Source organism: Lithobates pipiens, unplaced genomic scaffold (assembly GCF_037356315.1).
Source record: "Lithobates pipiens isolate NorthernLeopardFrog02 unplaced genomic scaffold, aLitPip1_a1.2 Scaffold_23, whole genome shotgun sequence".
In the NCBI taxonomy this organism is placed as follows: Eukaryota; Metazoa; Chordata; class Amphibia; order Anura; family Ranidae; genus Lithobates; species Lithobates pipiens.
In genome coordinates, this window is record NW_027507785.1 from 88,516,966 (window position 1) to 88,535,374 (window position 18,409).

The 18,409-nt window shown below is 41.3% G+C and overlaps 2 protein-coding genes and 1 pseudogene across 2 annotated transcripts in view; 1 reads left to right on the forward strand and 2 right to left on the reverse strand.

Moving 5' to 3' along the window:
* Positions 1-1,921, reverse strand: part of ABHD6 (abhydrolase domain containing 6, acylglycerol lipase) — an 80,184-nt gene extending 78,263 nt beyond the window's left edge. Inside the window, exon 1 of the mRNA XM_077451995.1 lies at positions 1,786-1,921. The gene's annotated coding sequence lies outside the window, so the exon portion shown is untranslated. The remainder of the gene's footprint in view (positions 1-1,785) is intronic.
* Positions 1,922-6,861: 4,940 nt separating this feature from the next.
* LOC143928906 (5S ribosomal RNA) lies at positions 6,862-6,977 on the reverse strand (annotated as a pseudogene).
* Positions 6,978-16,020: 9,043 nt separating this feature from the next.
* DNASE1L3 (deoxyribonuclease 1L3) overlaps positions 16,021-18,409 on the forward strand; it is a 31,298-nt gene continuing 28,909 nt past the window's right edge. The window contains exon 1 of the mRNA XM_077451998.1: positions 16,021-16,273. Coding sequence (XP_077308124.1) covers positions 16,142-16,273 — 132 coding nt within the window. The 5' untranslated portion in view covers positions 16,021-16,141. The remainder of the gene's footprint in view (positions 16,274-18,409) is intronic.

Consider the following 18,409-nt stretch of genomic DNA (forward strand, 5'->3'; position numbering starts at 1 on the left):
CGGCGCGATCCCGATGTGCTCGTGTCACCCGGACACGGCACATCTCAGATCGGCAGGAGGGCTCTGTGATTGGCCCTCCTGATCACATGACGGCCGTGTCCAATCACGGCCGTCATGTGATGTAAACAAACAGCCGGTTGCTAGGCAATCGGCTCTCCTCTCCTCACACGGAAGTCACCGCTGAGAAGAGGAGAGCAGAACGCTGCAGCCGGCTGATGATCAGTGAGTATGGGCTGCTTTTCACAGCTTTTTACTCACTGATCATCAGTGTAGTGTAAACACACAACACACCACACAGTGAAAACACAGTCCCCACATATGTCCCCAAAACACACATGTCCCCAAAACATACATGTCCCCAAATAATAAAAACACATGTCCCTAATAATAAAAACATGTCCCCCACATATGTCCCACTAAAATCACATGTCCCAATGATTATCTGCACACATATGTACGTGATCACCTGCACACATATGTACATGATCATTTGCGTACATATGTCCGTGATCACACAAACCAATTATTATACACTTAACGGATTTTTTTTTACCAAAAACATGTAGCAGAATACATTTTGGCTTAAATTTATGACAAAATTTGATTTTATTGGATTTCTTTTCAAATAGAAAAAAGAAAATATTGTTTTTTTCCCAAATTTCCGCTTTTTTTGCGCTTATATCGCAAAAAAAAAAAAAACGGAGTCGTGAATAAATAATACCAAAATAAAGCTCTATTTGTGCGAACAAAATGATAACAATTTCATTTGGGTACAGTGTAGCATGACCGCGCAAATGTCACTGAAAGCGCTAGAGCGCTGAAAGCTGAAAATTGGGCTGGGAAGGAAGGGGGTGAAAGTGCCCTGTATTGAAGTGGTTAAGAAGGCCCCTATATTACATAGTTTGGGTAAATCCTGATTGTACGGTCAGATTGTAATGTATATGGTGACCCTTAATCTACCAGATTTTCCTTTGATTCTTTGAGGAAACCCATGCAAGCATAAGGGGGACATGCAAACTCCACACAGAGGGGGTCCTAGTCAGGATTTGAACCAGGGACTGGGTGCCAGGTAGAAGTGCTAACGAAGAAGCGGCTGTGCCATCCTAAGATTTGTATAGAACTGAGATATTCTCCGCATTGACTACGAATGGATTCCAATAGTAAACCTCGCTATCAGAACATGAGACATCAGACAACTGTAAGTCAATGTAATATTATTATTTTTATTATTATAGTTATTATTGTTATTACTATTATCAATAATAACAATTATAACAGTAATAACAATAGTGTATTGGAGTGATAAATAATAATAATATTAAATATGACCCTGCCCCGGGTATACTATTGTGTTAGAATAATAAATGTGCGGAGCGCACAGAGAGCTGATCGGGGTCACGTTGTCACCCTGTGTGTGGGGTCAGGTCACAGATCAGACTGTACTGGTGACAGTGATGGGGGGGGACATTTCTAAGTGACAATGATTACATATAGGGGAGGACAGTGACACCATCCTGTACAATGTGACACCAATCATCACAATGACAAATGTGAAGATGACACAAGTGAATTACTGGCTCCTCCATCCCTCCTCTCTGATGACATTGTCTGTGGGGTGATGACAGGGACATGATGACACAACATGACTGTCATACAAAGTGACACAACAATGATCATCAAGAGGATACAATGTAAAGGATTGTGATGGAGGGGATCCGGCTGCAGCGGCCGGCTCTGATCTCACACAGGGGAAAGGGACGGGGGAGAAGGGTCAGGAGGGCTCACCTATCCCGGCCCCTGGCTCCGGGGGGATCCTCCGCTCGGTCCCGGGATCTCACTGCGGGATCACACCCGGAACTGCCGCACTCTCCTTTAAAGGCAATGGAGCAAAGTGCAGCAGTGTGCCGACTGAAATTACCGCATGTCGCCGCTAGATGGCAGTGAGGGAACGGCAACAGATAAGCAGTCAGAGTCTACATGTGGCGCTGTGTGGGCAGTCACGGTGTACAAAATATGTATGTATGTATGTATGTATATATATATATATATATATATATATATATATATATATATATAATGTATATATGTAGCGGTCATAACCCTCGACGGGGTGGCCTTGACTTTTGGGCTTACCGGTTACCTCTGCTTGGCTTCGGCGAGCTCGCAGGGACGGCGGGCGCTTTAAAAAAAAAATGTTTATTATTTATTTTAAAATGAATAAATTGTTTTTTAAAAAAAATAAAAACTTTTGATCACTTTTAGTGCTGTCACAAGGAATGTAAACATCCCTTGTGACAGTAATAGGTGGTGACAGGTACTCTTTATGGAGGGATCGGGGTCTAAAAGACCCCCGATCCCTCCTTTACACCTCAATGTATTCAGATCACCGAAAAAGGCGATTCTGAATACTGTATATTTTTTTTAAACCGGCACCATTGGCAGACGAGTAAACGGGAAGTGACGTCATGACGTCGCTTCCGTGTTTACAATTAGGAGACTGGAATGAAGCCGCTTACGGAAGCCGAGTACGCACATCTGCGTACGCTCGGTGGGAAGGGGTTAAATAAGTAAAAAAAATAGTTTGAACCCTTCATTGCTGTGATTTATTTTATCATATATCACCACAAACCATATTTATTATGTATTTTATTATATTTTACTTTATATTATAATATATATACTGTACATATTATTGTATTTGTGTATATATATATATGTATATATATATATATATATATATATATATATATATACACAGTAATATGTACAGTATATATATTTATAAAATTAAATTAAATATGAAATATGGTTTGTGGTGATTACAAATAAAAATTTAAAATAAATCGCAACAATGAAAGGTTAAAACTTGTTTTTTTTTATTGTTGTCTGTGTCCCCAATTCCTCAAATTCTGTATTAGTGACACCCTGACTCACAGAGTGTAACAAGGACAGGAAATGAGGGTGAATTCCTCTAATCATGATACAGACAGTACCTGGTTCACATATGTGCATGCGCATTAACTTGCATATGTCGTGGGTACAGCAGCCCCGTCTATTTCAATATGCTGTCCTACCAGAAAGAAAAATCCCACCCCCCAACCCTTTTTTAAATAGCACCAAATTAATGGCAAGTTTTCTAAAGCTCAGTGCGCTTTTTTTGCAGGTTGGGAACTTTGCAGTTGTTGAAACGCACTTGAGATCACACATTTTGTGATAATGTGCGGCCTTCTGTAAACATGCATGGCCATTAATCCATAATGGAACCCCCATGCATCTGGCAAACAAGTGTGCATTTGCGGCCACCAAAACGCATGGTACTGTGCAAAAAATTGCACCTGCAGTACTTTTTGCACGTGCCTGAGCATAGTTGCCAACTGTCCCGAATTTCGCGGGACATTCCCGCGATTAGGACATTTGTCCCAAATTAATTTTGTCCCGGGAAATGTCCCGCAAAATTGAATTTCCCGTTTTTTTGCCGCCGGCAGCTAGAGGTCGGCGGCCGGCGGAGACAATGTCTCCGCCAGCCGCCATTTTTAAGAAGACCAGAAGTTGGTCTACACCTGTGGCGCCGCCCACCCCCACTGCTAGTGTGTGTTTGTGTCAGTGTAAAGGGCGGTGGGCGGCGCCACAGTTAAAAGTCTGCACGCGGCAACGGTGGCATGTTGGGGGCCAGTCTGAGTGTCAATGTGGATGTCGGGGCGGTGGCCAGTCGGATGTCGGGGGCCAGGGACAGTCATGGTATGTGGATGTCGGGGGCCAGTCTGTGAATGTGGGGGCCAGTCTGTGGATGTCGGGGGCCAGTCTGTGGATGTTGGGGGCCAGTCTGTGAATGTGGGGGGCCAGTCTGTGAATGTGGGGGCCAGTGGTATGTCGATGGCCAGTCTGTGGATGTGGTGGGCCAGTCTGTGGATGTGGGGGGCCAGTACTTCAAAGTGTGCTGACATGGTGTTCACCATAGTGTGACTAGGGCTTAAAGTGATTCTATACCTACTTTAAAAAAAATTAAATAAACATGTTATAATCACCTGATCTGTGCAATAGTTTTGCCCCAATCCTCCTCCTTTTTCAGGATCCTCCGCTGGCACTCCTGACTCCTCCTCTTTGGCAAGTGCCCCCATAGGAAGCTGCTGTAATTAACAACAGCAGGAGCCAGTGGCTTCCAGTACTGTCTCCATGGCCAGCAAGGAGAGAAAGAGTGTAAAGAGCTGCTATTCTCAGGCAGAGTTCTGGATAGAGATAGGGGGGATCCTGGACACAAAAAAGTTTTTTTACCTTAATGCAAAGAGTGAATTAAGGTACAAAAAAAAAAAAATAAGGCTTTAGAACCACTTTAAAAAGAAACTGCATGCTGGTGTGCCTTCTTCTGGTGGCCTGAACAAACCAATTAAAAGACTTGGTCACTGACACTGCAGTCCCAACTGTCAAGGTCTCTCTGAGCACCAAATGGGGGGGAGAAGATGGAATTTATATCTCCGAGGCGTGTCCAGGTTGTAATGGGAGCCTGGGGATTGTGGGGAATAAAGTCAAATGAATCAACGCCTGTCGCTTAGAAAATGAGTAAAGGGACACTCTGCAGCATTACTGCATGCAAAGCCAAGTTAGGACCAGTAAAACAAGAAAAACATTCTGTGTAGAAGAGATAACAATAGCCGAGAGGTGTTACTTTGGCTTTTAGGAATTGTGTCTACAAGCTCTGGAGCATGATTTTTGGTAATCTGTGGCTGACTTGGTCTCTGTTGTGGCAAGCATTAAAAATAATTTTCCTGCAGATTGAGTAAATGTTCATCCAAATAGTCCAAAATATAGACAAGATCAGGGCAACCAGTAGAGGGGGTGATGTTTATCGGTCATTGTGTTGTAGAGAGGTATATTGGATCTTCCATCTGCAGGCTCGCATCCCCAAAGGTATGAATTTTGAGAGGGCTGTAAGTAACTTTTATGAATAAATAATAGATTTTCCACTATGCCTCTCTCTCACCTGACTGGGGTACACATCACCTACCTAATAAATGCAGTGGACACATCTTGACTTGTTCATTATACTTTCTGTGGACATCTACCCTTTTCATCATATCACGTGTTTTTTTTCATGCGACCATCTTTTTTTTTTCCATGTGATTTTTTTCATGCAATTTTTTTCCACGTGCGATTTTGTTAATGCAATTTCCCCCCACCACCCCTATTATGCAATATCCATGCATTTCCCATGCAGCTTTATGCACTCCCTATGCATTTTCATGCATTTAGTGTACATATCAGTCCATAGTCCTACCCTTATACATGCTTCTATGTGGACACCATGTTTCATGGTAGCTCTGTTTCTATCTAGTTCTCAAATCAAATGAAATTAAATTATGTTAAATCGACATTTATTTTCATATTTTGATATGTGCACTTGTCCATTCACACAAGGTTTGTTTCAATACACATATTTTATTTGTGGTGTTCAACAATATATATTTAATTCTATAAATTTTGCATTTTAGTCAATAATTGTTTGCCTTTGTCAGATGTGTCCTTCGTATTTCTGTAATTCATATAGAGTGTTTATAGGGCCAGACAGGGATGTTAGATGGGATGTCCATTCAGACATAGGTTGTTTTCTTTTGGTCCCTCCCACGTTCCCTTTTCTTTCTTTTGTTCGGCTATGATGTCTGTGTACGTCTATGTCGTTGTTACTCTCAGCATGTAGTAGCCAAAGTTCTGATTGACTTCTTGCGATTCCATTGTTCTAACAAGGTGCACAGCTGAGAGTTATTATAGATGTTCCACTGACGTTGTCCTCACCTGTGTTTTATATGAGGGGGGAGCCCTATTTAAGGGATGTCAGTGGAACATTTCAGGGTAATGAATAAGCGCAGCGTCGGTGTGTGAAACACTTCTACCTGTACCTGTTTGCCTGTGGTGTTATTCATGTTACGGATTTTACAATAAGAGGATTTTTATAACAGCTTACCTGTAAAATCCTTTTCTTTTGAAGTACATCACGGGACACAGAGCCATAGTAATTACTATGTGGGTTATAGTCCACCTTCAGGTGCTGGACACTGGCACACCCTAAACAGGAAGTTGCCTCCCTATATAACCCCTTCCATACCGGGAGAATCTCAGTTTTGTAGCAAAGCAATACAAGTGTATACTAGAAAGAGGGGCGGGACCTCTGCGTCCTGTGATGTACTTCAAGAAAAGGATTTTACAGGTAAGCTGTTATAAAAATCCTCTTATTGTAAAATCCGTAACATCAATAACACCATGAATAATAAGATAAAAATCTTATTTTCTTTAATCATGGGTCCCCTACTGTCATTTTTACATTCTCTGCATACCAAGATTTCCTGGGCCCCGCTGGGGGCCACAAGAATCATCGACTTCCCTTCCTGCTTGATCCTGGGAAGAAGTCGTGGACGCAGGCAGAATAGGAGGGAATGCATAAATCAGTGAGAACCAATTCCACGGGAATAGCAAGGCATCTGTTCTGCACGCTAGCGGATCCTTCAGGGTAAAGGAACCATTCTCCTGGGAACAACTGCTGGCAACTCAAGTAGTCCGCCTGCCAATTTTCTTTTCCTAGAATGAAGACTGCCGATAGGCAAAGTACATTGTTTTCTGCCGCATAATTTCTTGTGCCCCCTTGGTGATTAATATAGGCCATTGCTGTGGCACAGACGGATTGAATCCTGGCAGGACAATACCGTAAACTGAACGTTCAGGTCCTCAGAACCAAGTGCTCGGCCTGAAATTCTAGAATGATAATGGGCAAGGCCATTTCTGATCTGGGCCACTTCCGTGCTAACTGAAGGAAGGATTTACCCCTTTGCAGGTTTTTGGATATTAACCATAAACCGAGGCTCCGGCGTATGCAGCCTACAGCACCTGGTATTTCCAGGTGGTCCATCCGAGTACTAACCAGGCCCGACCCTGCTTAGCCTCCAAGATCAGACAAGATCAGGCAATTTCAGGGTGATGTAGCTGTAGGCTTTGGAGTCAGACACTGGGAATCTAGAGCTTGAACCCTTTGTTCGAATGAAACTGAGCATAAAGAATGGCCTTGAATGAAGCCACCATCTTTCCCAACAACCTCATGCAAAGTTGGATAGAATTCATTTTGCTCTGACCACCTAAATCAGTTCCTTTATGGCACTGATCTTTGCCTGGAGCAAGAATACCCCTTTTCTGGGTGTATCTATGATCAGACCCAGGTATTTTAGCCTTTTTCATGGATTTAGAGAAGATTTCTCCTAGGTTGAGAATCCGACCTAGATATTCCAGGTAGTTGAATGTGGTGACCATACTTCGCTCTAAGTGAGCTACCGACTGGACTATCAAGAACAGATTGTCCAGGTTAACCATAATCGTTATCCCCTGGGCCCCTAATCTGGCTAGAAGAGGAGCCAGAACCTTTGTAAATACTCAAGGTGCAGTAGCTAGACCGGAAAGCAGAGCTACACACTGAAAATGAAGATTTTCCACCTTGAAAAGTAGCTATTACCAGTGATTGAAGAAATAGGCATATGGAGGTATGCATCTTTGAAGTTGATTGACGCTAGAAGTTCTCCTCCTTGTAGGATGGAGATAGCTGATTGGATTGACTCCATGCGAAAAAAGTGGTTATATTCAGGAATTGAATTTAAATTTTTGAGATCCAGAATGTCCATTTGGATTTAACCAACCCCCAACCTCTGCTCTTACATGGGGACCACCATGATCACTTTTTGCCAAAAGATGGTCCAATTCTTGAGAGAAAGACTCCTTTTTCTCTGGATCCCTAGGAACGTTTGATCTGAGAAAACGAGGAGTCTGGAACTCTTGGAACTCCAGTTTGTACCTTGGAGCTATTGAGGAAGTCCCCCATTGGTCTTGACACTCTTCCTGCCAGATCCTTGACAACTGCAGACGAATTCCCCCTATTGATCAAGCAGGGGCACCTACTTATAAGGAGGCTTCAGTATCTTGTAGGTTTTATCCCCCAAGACCTCTTTTGTCCCTGGGGTTACCTTTTGAACCTGACGGCGGAAGCCGTCGTGACTAACTGGAGGCTGATGCCCCTGGCACAGAAGAAGGAGCTTTTACTCCTTTTCTTAAATGGCAAGAGGGGTACTTTTTCCACTAGAATTTCCTTGGTGTATTATCCAAAACATCTCCAAATAGCTGTTTTACCGCAAAAAGGAAAACTAGCCAGGAGCTTCTGCATGGTGCTTAGCGAAGGGCACAAGGCCCGAGAGATAGAATCTCTCATAATAACTATTGCAAACATAAAGCTGCCAGATCCTGGGCCTACTAAGCAGCATAACCTTGAACACCTGTTTAAACTGGTCTCTCAACAATTAAGCAATTACTGTAAGCACAGGCTGAAACACTCAGTCTGCCACAGAAAAAAAAATTTTTTGTTAGTTCTTTGTTTTTTTTAATAGGAATTACAACTTTTTATACATTGGATCCCTAAGCATTTGAATATTGTCTGCCGGACAAGTCAAACTCTTAGGCTCGGTTCACACAGGGGCGGTATGACTTGCAGTGTGACTCACAGACGCGACCTGCACACAACTTCAGCGGCGACTTGCAAAACAACTTCTGTATAGAAGTCAATGCAAGTCGCCTGAAGTCGCCCCAAAAGTAGTACAGGAACCTTTTCTAAGTCGGAGCGACTTGAGTCGCTCCTATTAGAACGGTTCCATAGTACAGAACGGAGCGCGACTTGTCAGGCGGCTAAGTCGCCTGGACAAGTCGCCCCTGTGTGAAGCGAGCCTCATTCACAGAGGATATAGCAGCGTTAATTGCTGGTATACCCTACTTATTGAATTTCCTCCACCATAGGATAAAGTGTGAAAACTTTTTAGGAGGGAATAAAATGCTTATCTGGGTGATCCTCTCAGATACAAAAAAGCTTTTCCAACAATGAATAGACAGGAAAGGTATGATCAGCTTGAGGAGGCTTTAGCAAATCCAAACACTCAGTTAAGGGTACATAAATGTGGAGCGGATCATTCAGCAAGGAATTGCACCATCAATCTTGAGATTGAAACAGCTGATTCTCCCACATTTGACACCTCAGAAGAGGAGTCATTAGCCTCACCACAGTCCCCTGAGGGAATTTGTCTTCTCCCGCCCCTAGTTCCTCAGTTTGAGGGTCCTGGGTAATTGAAGAGAACCTGTCACATTTTGACCCACACTGGGATGCGATTAAAGTAGCTAAACTTTTTTTTTTTTTTTTAAACCTATCATGGCTGAGGAAAAAATATATTTTTAGTAAAATAAACAGGGGCTGCAGTATTGAAAACAGTTGCAAACATTTCATGGCCCCTATGCTCACTCTGACCAGCCACCCCCTCTCAGGAGAGAATGCCATTTGTAGAGATGAGTAAGCTTTCCAGAGCTTGAGGGAGACCCATTTAGATCTTTTTTGGGGGTGTTTTAACCCCCCCTTCTGACCTTAGCCCGATGCACAAAGCAGAGGTACTACCAGAAGAAATCGCATCCACTGCTTGAGCAATAGTCAGCCACTGCTGCTGCTATTAATGCTCAGCCTAATGCAAATAGTAGGGAACAGGGGTGGTAGGTTGCGCTATGGAGCTTATATGTAAGTATAAATAAATAAAATAAAGTGAAATAGGTAGGAGCTGCCTCTATTAGTATCCACCTGGTAGGGTGGAGAATGTTAGATTGGGGGTTGCTATGAATAGATCTGGCGCTATACCTATATATGGAAGTGTGTCTCCAGGGACTTAATAGATTAAAGGTGTTATTATAACCTGATATATAAGTGACAAGGTGCAATATGCTATTTCAATAAAAAAATATGTAGGTAAAAATTGAAAAATGTGTAAATAAAATTATTTGTCACATTGATAGATATTTGCCAGCGTGCTGGCTGTGAAATGAAATTATGTGCAAAACCATAAATAAGTGATCACTTCTTATCTGAAACATATAAATACCCAAAACATATAAAGTGCTGCTGCTAAGTCTGCTTAATATATAGTGACAAGTATGAAATATGAACGCAGGTTTACCAAACTATAAAAATTTAAAGTGCACAAATGTGACAGTAGAATATGCATGCAATAATAAAATACACAATAAATATATGATAGATATCAGTACATCAAATGGAACATGCCAAAAATGGGAGTGAAAAAAGTGAAAAAAATTAAAAAAGGTAAAAATGGAAATATTGAATATTAGTCCAAGCAAATAAAAATGTATAAAAAAAGTATAAAAAGAATATATATGGAAAAGAGCAAGAAGTCTCTGGTGCAGTGCGGTAAATGTGTTTTTTTCCGTGGATAAAAGGAGGGAATGTGATAGATTCAAATCTATTCTTCATGCATTGTGGACACTTCTAGGTTGTACTCTCACCAGAAAAGTAACCCCATCCGGGGAGGATCAGCCTTCACAGTATGAGCTACTGTGTCGCTCTCTGGCTTGCTTCCAGTGGACTGCTGGGGATCCCTCGTTATTTCCCGGTGGAGTGTGCCACAGTATGTATATGTTAAAAGAGAGGACCATCCATAGTGTGATACCGTAAAAAACAATTTATTAATCATATGCTTAAAACTACTCACAATTCTTGATATAGGTAATGGCATAAAAGGTTTGCTGTATGAGAAGTAAGGAAGCTGCTGCGAGCGTTCCGTTCGGCTTCCACGCCGTTTGTGTTGAAAGTGTGTGTTCAATAAGCCACGCCCTACGCGTTTCGTCACTAGGACGTCATCTGGAGCGGGCTCCAGATGACGTCCTAGTGACGAAACGCGTAGGGCGTGGCTTATTGAACACACACTTTCAACACAAACGGCGTGGAAGCCGAACGGAACGCTCGCAGCAGCTTCCTTACTTCTCATACAGCAAACCTTTTATGCCATTACCTATATCAAGAATTGTGAGTAGTTTTAAGCATATGATTAATAAATTGTTTTTTACGGTATCACACTATGGATGGTCCTCTCTTTTAACATATACATACTGTGGCACACTCCACCGGGAAATAACGAGGGATCCCCAGCAGTCCACTGGAAGCAAGCCAGAGAGCGACACAGTAGCTCATACTGTGAAGGCTGATCCTCCCCGGATGGGGTTACTTTTCTGGTGAGAGTACAACCTAGAAGTGTCCACAATGCATGAAGAATAGATTTGAATCTATCACATTCCCTCCTTTTATCCACGGAAAAAACCACATTTACCGCACTGCACCAGAGACTTCTTGCTCTTTTCCATATATATTCTTTTTATACTTTTTTTTATACATTTTTATTTGCTTGGACTAATATTCAATATTTCCATTTTTACCTTTTTTAATTTTTTTCACTTTTTTCACTCCCATTTTTGGCATGTTCCATTTGATGTACTGATATCTATCATATATTTATTGTGTATTTTATTATTGCATGCATATTCTACTGTCACATTTGTGCACTTTAAATTTTTATAGTTTGGTAAACCTGCGTTCATATTTCATACTTGTCACTATATATTAAGCAGACTTAGCAGCAGCACTTTATATGTTTTGGGTATTTATATGTTTCAGATAAGAAGTGATCACTTATTTATGGTTTTGCACATAATTTCATTTCACAGCCAGCACGCTGGCAAATATCTATCAATGTGACAAATAATTTTATTTACACATTTTTCAATTTTTACCTACATATTTTTTTATTGAAATAGCATATTGCACCTTGTCACTTATATATCAGGTTATAATAACACCTTTAATCTATTAAGTCCCTGGAGACACACTTCCATATATAGGTATAGCGCCAGATCTATTCATAGCAACCCCCAATCTAATGCAAATAGTAAATATGTCAAATAGGAAATGCCTGTGTCACCAAAACCTCCTTCATGCTCCTCTTTGCTCTTATGACTATCCGCCAATTTTGCAGCCAGCACAAATGGAGTTTTTTTTTTTTTAAACACACTCCTGCGTTGGAGGATGCCAACTCCATGCTAAGCCCCGCCCCACCTTGCATCATGCCCCCCTCCTCTCTCTTTCAAAAAAACTGTTTTCCCGCGCAAACACGGGCTTCTAATCTGCCGGGATCGGCTTATGAGTGAGGTAGTGATGGCGTGGAGGAGAACTGGAAGCCGCAAAGTAGGAGCGGTGAAAGAAAACGACATTGCCGATCCTTTTTAGTTCTCCCTTACACTAAGCCTCATAAAGAGGGGAAGTGTTCAGCCCAGGTGGGGGTGTCTGGAGGAAGCAAAACCACCCAAACTTACCAGAGGTCTACCTGCTAGCCAGAGGAAAAAAAAAAAGTCTGCTGCTACTGTGACACATCGTGATCTCTGAGCAAAGCATGAGAAGGTACGTGCACCATACAGCCCCCAGTGGTGACACTTAGGCTTGACAACATTTACTTTAAAGGTGACATTTCATAAGAAAATTTAAAAATTCCTTAGAAAACTCCACTTAACTTTCCAGCGGCAGGGTTTTCTGTAGCAAAACCAACAGACCCAATCTTCACCCTTCACGGTGGGTCCTGTTAACAAACCTTCAGGAACCGGGGACCCTTGGGGGACCCACAATCATGGACCTGTAATAGCGCCCCGCCAGTAAAACTTTATGGCCTTAATACCAGTACTGGATCCCGGGGTCCAGCTCTCTAAAAAAAGAAGCGTTTACGAGTAAAACCTCGCTTCTTAGGATATGAGGCACAGGCACCATTCAATTTGGCCTAAAAGACACTTGGATAAATGGATCCAGCTGCATAGCTAGCCCCAGCAAGGATTGCTCCAGTGAAGCTCAGCACAGCACATCTTCACTCGTGACCAGCACTTTAGACACTGGCGTAAAAACTGAGATGGTCTTGGTATGGGACGGGTTATATAGGGAGGCAACTTCCTGTTTAGGGTGTGCCAGTTTCCAGCACCTGAAGGCGGACTATAACCCACATAGTAATTACTATGGCTCTGTGTCCCATGATGTATGATTAAAGAAAAAGAGATTCATCACTACCTCGGTGTGCAGCCACCCATTCCTTTTATCCAAATGTTCACCCAGGCTAACTTTGTTGTATTGCCGAGGGAACATATTCCAAGGGACTGTACTTTCCAAATCCTGAAGAGTTATCACAGTTGCTCTTGAACATACAAACTCCAAGGATTTCTAATAATGAATTGAATGAATGACAAGAGAGAAAAATATCCTTTATAATCAATCTTGAAGAAAGGAATATCAAATGTGGCACAAGCATATATATGGAATTATTGATTTGTGATATTTTGCATTTTTATGTAACGTGTCTACATTCTTTGGCTTTTTCTTAAAGCACGTCCCCATTCTCTGGCAATCTCCCATACTTTTTAACTAAACTTGTAGCGCTGTAATGTATCTAATTCACAAACACATATCAGCATGTGAATCGGAGTGTAAATTGTGCCTTCGAAAATAATATGACACTCGGTGTTTCAGAGTGAAGAAACAAAATATATTATATAGTATTATATATAGTATTATTGGAGTGGCTTGGCCAGCATATCTACCCTACGCGCTTTGTCCTCATAGATTTCTGCTGGAGTATATCTTCGCAGGAGTCTATGAGGATGAAACGCGTAGGGTAGATATGCTAGCCAAGCCACTCCAATAATACTGCGCTATATCTGTTCAATTGAAACTACCTTTTTAATTACTACAAAAAAAATTTGGGATGTTGGAAGACACATTCTATGAATAAATGTTATCCGCCTGTGAGATTTACACTATGTGGAGGCCCTTCTTTTCTTTTATATTTTGGAGTCCTACACCAGCTGTGAGAGTTCTGCGGACAAAGTTTGTGGTTTTTAACAACCTCTGGTTGTAGCAGTATTTCCTTTGGATGAGTGCTGTTTTGCTGATCCTGTCAAGTTGGAATCTTATACTAATCGGGATTGGATCCATACCCACCACATGTTGGTACAAACTCGTTTGACTCATGGTTAACAACCAGTGAGTCCACCACCGTTGGTAAGAGTACCCCATAGAGATCTGGCTGTAATTCTAACATCAAAACAATCACCTGATTGAATGTTTTATTTCTAACATGGACTCTATACACATTAGTATTTTTGTATACATTGTTGCCTCTAACACCTCTTTATAGGCATTTGATTGCTTTATATACTATTTGCTCCAATCTCTGATTTTGTTTACCCACTTGTAATCATCAGTGTAGATTTTAGAGCGGTTACATACAGATAGTGGATATTGTGTTTTCTCAGCCTCTGTCCACAGATTGCTTCACAGATTTTTAGGATTTATGCAATTTTGCCTCACTTTGTGTCATTAACCTTCAGGGTTTATGTGAAATTATTGTGCATTCCACGCTTCTATAATAGAATTTGGTGTTGCAAAAAGCACAATATATCTACACATTATTATGTTTTAGAGCACTTATATACCATACTTCCTTTCTGTTTTGTTTTGAACACTTGATGTATATGTGTGTGATTTTTTTGTAAATGAAAGTTGTATTCCACCATATACAAAATTTGTGACACTTGCTCATATTCACATTTTTTTACTTCTCTTGTATGTGTGAGTTTTTATATAAGTGTAGTAGTATCATTTAACTTTTTTGGCATTAGTTATATGTTTCATTCACATATATTCACATATATTTTGTTTTTTTCACTCCGAAACACGGAGTGTCATATTATTTGCGAAGACACAATTTACACTCAGATTCACATGCCGATATGTGTATGTGAATTAGATACATTACAACACTACACGTTTAGTTACATTTTATTGTACAATTAGTCTGATTTTTGTGTTGGCAGCTTACTTTTCAGGGTATTATCACCACCATTTTGAATCTCCCATACTATGTTTGCCGTTTCTGATCATCTGCTGTTGCAGGTCTGCAGGTCTGCTCTCTCTGTCAGCTATCTGTAGTATTAGGTCGGCCATGTATGGATCAAAGTTTGTCTGGCTCAGCGGGGAGCAGCCGAGATTCGATCCATGCATGGGCAGGCTAATTGTACCCAATTTGATCTACCATGTGACTAATGCCCTGTACACAACCGGTTTTCCTCTGACGCTGTCTTGCATACACATGATCACACCAAATTCTGACCATCAAGAACACGAATACGTACAACACGTATGACGGGACTAGAAAAAGGAAGTTCAATAGCCAGTAGCCAATAGCTTCCATCTCGTACTTGCTTCAGAGCATGCGTAATTTTTGGTACGTCGGAATAGCATACAGACGAGCGGTTTTCCAGATAGGAATTTGTTCAGTCAGAAAAATATAGAACATGTTCTCTTTCTAGGTCCTTCAAAATTTTCGACGTAAAAAGTCAAATGGAGCATACACACGGTTGGAATATACGATGAAGAGCTCCCATCGGACTTCTGTTGAAAATTTCAACCGTGTGTATGGGGCATATTAGGTACAACCAGCCTTTTGGATTTTTTACTGCCGGAAGCTATAGCTGCTCATCATTTTGTGCTGCCCGCTGGGAAGGCTCTCCATGACCCCCTGCTGGCAGAGCACAATAGCACTGTGGGGGGCATTTGCCCATCAACACTGACTGTGTTGATGAGGGAATCGAGCAACTTTCTTTCCTTCCATCCATGTAATTTATCATGACTACTCAAATTCTCTCCTCTCCTCCACTCTTCATAACAATTTTACTGATAACAATTCAGCACAAGCAGAGAACACAAGGTGTTATGAGTTTACAAGATTTTTGGCAAGAACAACAGGTATTTTTGGCATTTATCAAAGAGACGTAAGAAAACACTTTCAATGGTATGTTTAACAGACCAAAAGGAATCAAATAAGGGGTTAATTGTTAGGGTTTATATAAACTTTATTCTTATCAGTTCTCCTATTTGAATACACAGGGACGCTTTTGTTTCGACCTAGCTACAATGTACTCTTCTCTGCTATAGCTAGTATTCGGCCTTGTCTGTTCAAAATTTGTTTTTTTTCAAGCCAGAAAATGTGTATTCTATGTTCATTTGTCAATAAATGACTGTGTACATACTGTAGCTGGCAGCTGCCAAAAAAAAAAAAAGCAGAAATGTGCAGATGTCCATAAACCGGGGAACGCTAAGTTCCTGTTTGATTACACAGGGGCTTTCACAGGCAAGGTTTAGAATTTTCATTTTGGGAGCGACACAAGGCACTGGAAAAGTCCTTCCTCCATAGAGAGAGCCATGAAGTTAGTCACTTTGCTGCTTGCCTTGTGTTTCTCTGGGGCCACGAGCCTCCGAATTTGCTCCTTTAATGTACAAATATTTGGAGAGGCCAAGGGCTCCAAGAGGGAAGTGATGACCCTGCTACACAAGGTAAGTGTCATCTAATCTACATCTTAGGTTGTGCCCCCAACAGATACAGAGACAGCTTGCAGGATGTATGAAAAAGATCGTCCAGCATGTTGCAAAATCTTGTTTTTTTGTTTTTTTTCTGTTTGTATCACTTGACCCTCCTTCTAGATTGTAAGCTATAAGGAGTAGGGCCCTCTGATTCCCCCTGTATTGAATTGTATTGTAACTGTACTGTCATGTTGAACCATGCTATAAACCCTGTATAAATAATAACAATTCTCTATTTTCATACCTCCCAACATTTTGAGATGGGAATGAGGGACACCTACTAGCAAATGTATGTAGGCATAGGACACGCCCCCTGCCACACCCCCTTAAAAGAGAATTTACCCCCCAAAAAAGGTTTAATCCTCAAGGTTTTCTTTTTACCACTACTATTCCTTTATATTGGCTTTTAAAATTTACAAATTGCTCCAAATCAGTCCTTCGAAATTAGGGACAGTTGGAAGCTATGTATTTTTAATTCTCCGACATGCACTGGACCCATAACAAGGGCCTGCATAGGCTTCCATATAACAGAAAATATAAGAAAATTCAATACAAAACATTGTAGTAATGAAGAAGCAGCATAAGCTATGTCCTCAGGACTGGTCAAGGATACCAGCTGAAATATTTGAATTCTGAGCTGGTGGGTGACAACAGGACACTCGCCCTTTCAGATTTCATATGTAATACAGAAACCTGAACCAGAAATAGCAATAGTGTATCTGAAACAGGGTCTGTCAGTCACCTCCATAGACTGTGTGAGACAGTCCATTCTATTAATAAGAAGAAAAAAAAGTGCATAAAAAGGGGAAGAGAAAAAGTGGTGGTAAGGGGTTTGAGGTATAATCATACCTTCAGGCTCACATTACAGCAGACCCTCCCAATGGCCCACGCACATGGGGAACCCGGGAAGGGGTCCATTATTTATCATCATGTTGCAAAATCTTTAGTAGAACTAAAGGCAAATCTTTTTTATAATAATAGTAATAATAAGTTATGCCCCCTCTCAGTTACATTTTTTTCCATCAGGGAGATTTCCCTGAACTTACTGTCCTATAGCTACAAGAAGAAATGAGAGGAAATCCCAACAAACCGAGGAAATCCCCGATTGTCACCATAAGTGTTGTCCCATTGGAATATTTCCCCCCTATTCCTGTTGTGGTGACACCGACAACCCAAAATTTGGGATTTTCTGTCACTTTCACTCTCGGTAATCAAATAGTCAAATAGTCAATAGTCAAATAGAGAGGAGGAATTTCCCTAATGGCGACATAAAACCTGAGAGGTTCTAACCCCTTGAAATCTATCCAAAACTTTAGGTTAGGGGTGGGGTTAGGGTTAGGGGTTAGGGTTGGGTTTAGGGGTTAGGGGTTGGGGTTAGGGTTTCCCCTTGAAGAACAAGGTTAGGACTCAGGGATTGAAATAGGGACCGGCTCCAAAGGTCAAAGGTCAGAAGGCGTGTCCCCACAGAGGTCAAAGGTCAAGAGGCGTGACTGCCCCACCCCCACCAAAGTGTTCCGCCTACCCTGACTAAGTCGGGGAATGAACAATTCGGGGAATGCTGTTTCCTTTAGCCCTAGTAATGCTATAAAAATTTTGTATTATTTTCATGTCATTAAAGGATCATCCCCTTTCCAAAAGAACAGAAATGGATCCCTTATACAATATATGCATATACAGTATAAACTTTTTTGGTATTTTATTAATTACTGAATAAAACCTTCACATCTAGAAGAGATTATGTTTTTTCTGTATACTATATGATATTGGCACACAGCTAGTAAATAATGAGTAGCAGTAGCTATGGTTGGGCCTGTTGACCCCGTGGGTCCAGGAACAGTTGTTTCTTTGCACCCTATGTAGTGATGCCTTGGACTGTGCACATGTATCGAAGCTCTACACATAACACCGATTCCTAGGTGGCAATTAAAGTCATGCTGCTTTGTCATCAAAATCTGTGTCTCTTTGTCTCTTGGACCTTATACCATGGGAACTGTTACATTTAGCCTTGTAAAAGCTGGTCTGAAAAGCATCAAACTCAGAAACTATTCTTAAAAATGTTCGGTCAGCTTTCTTGAAGCAGTTACCTTCAAGCTGGGAGTGCTAAATGCA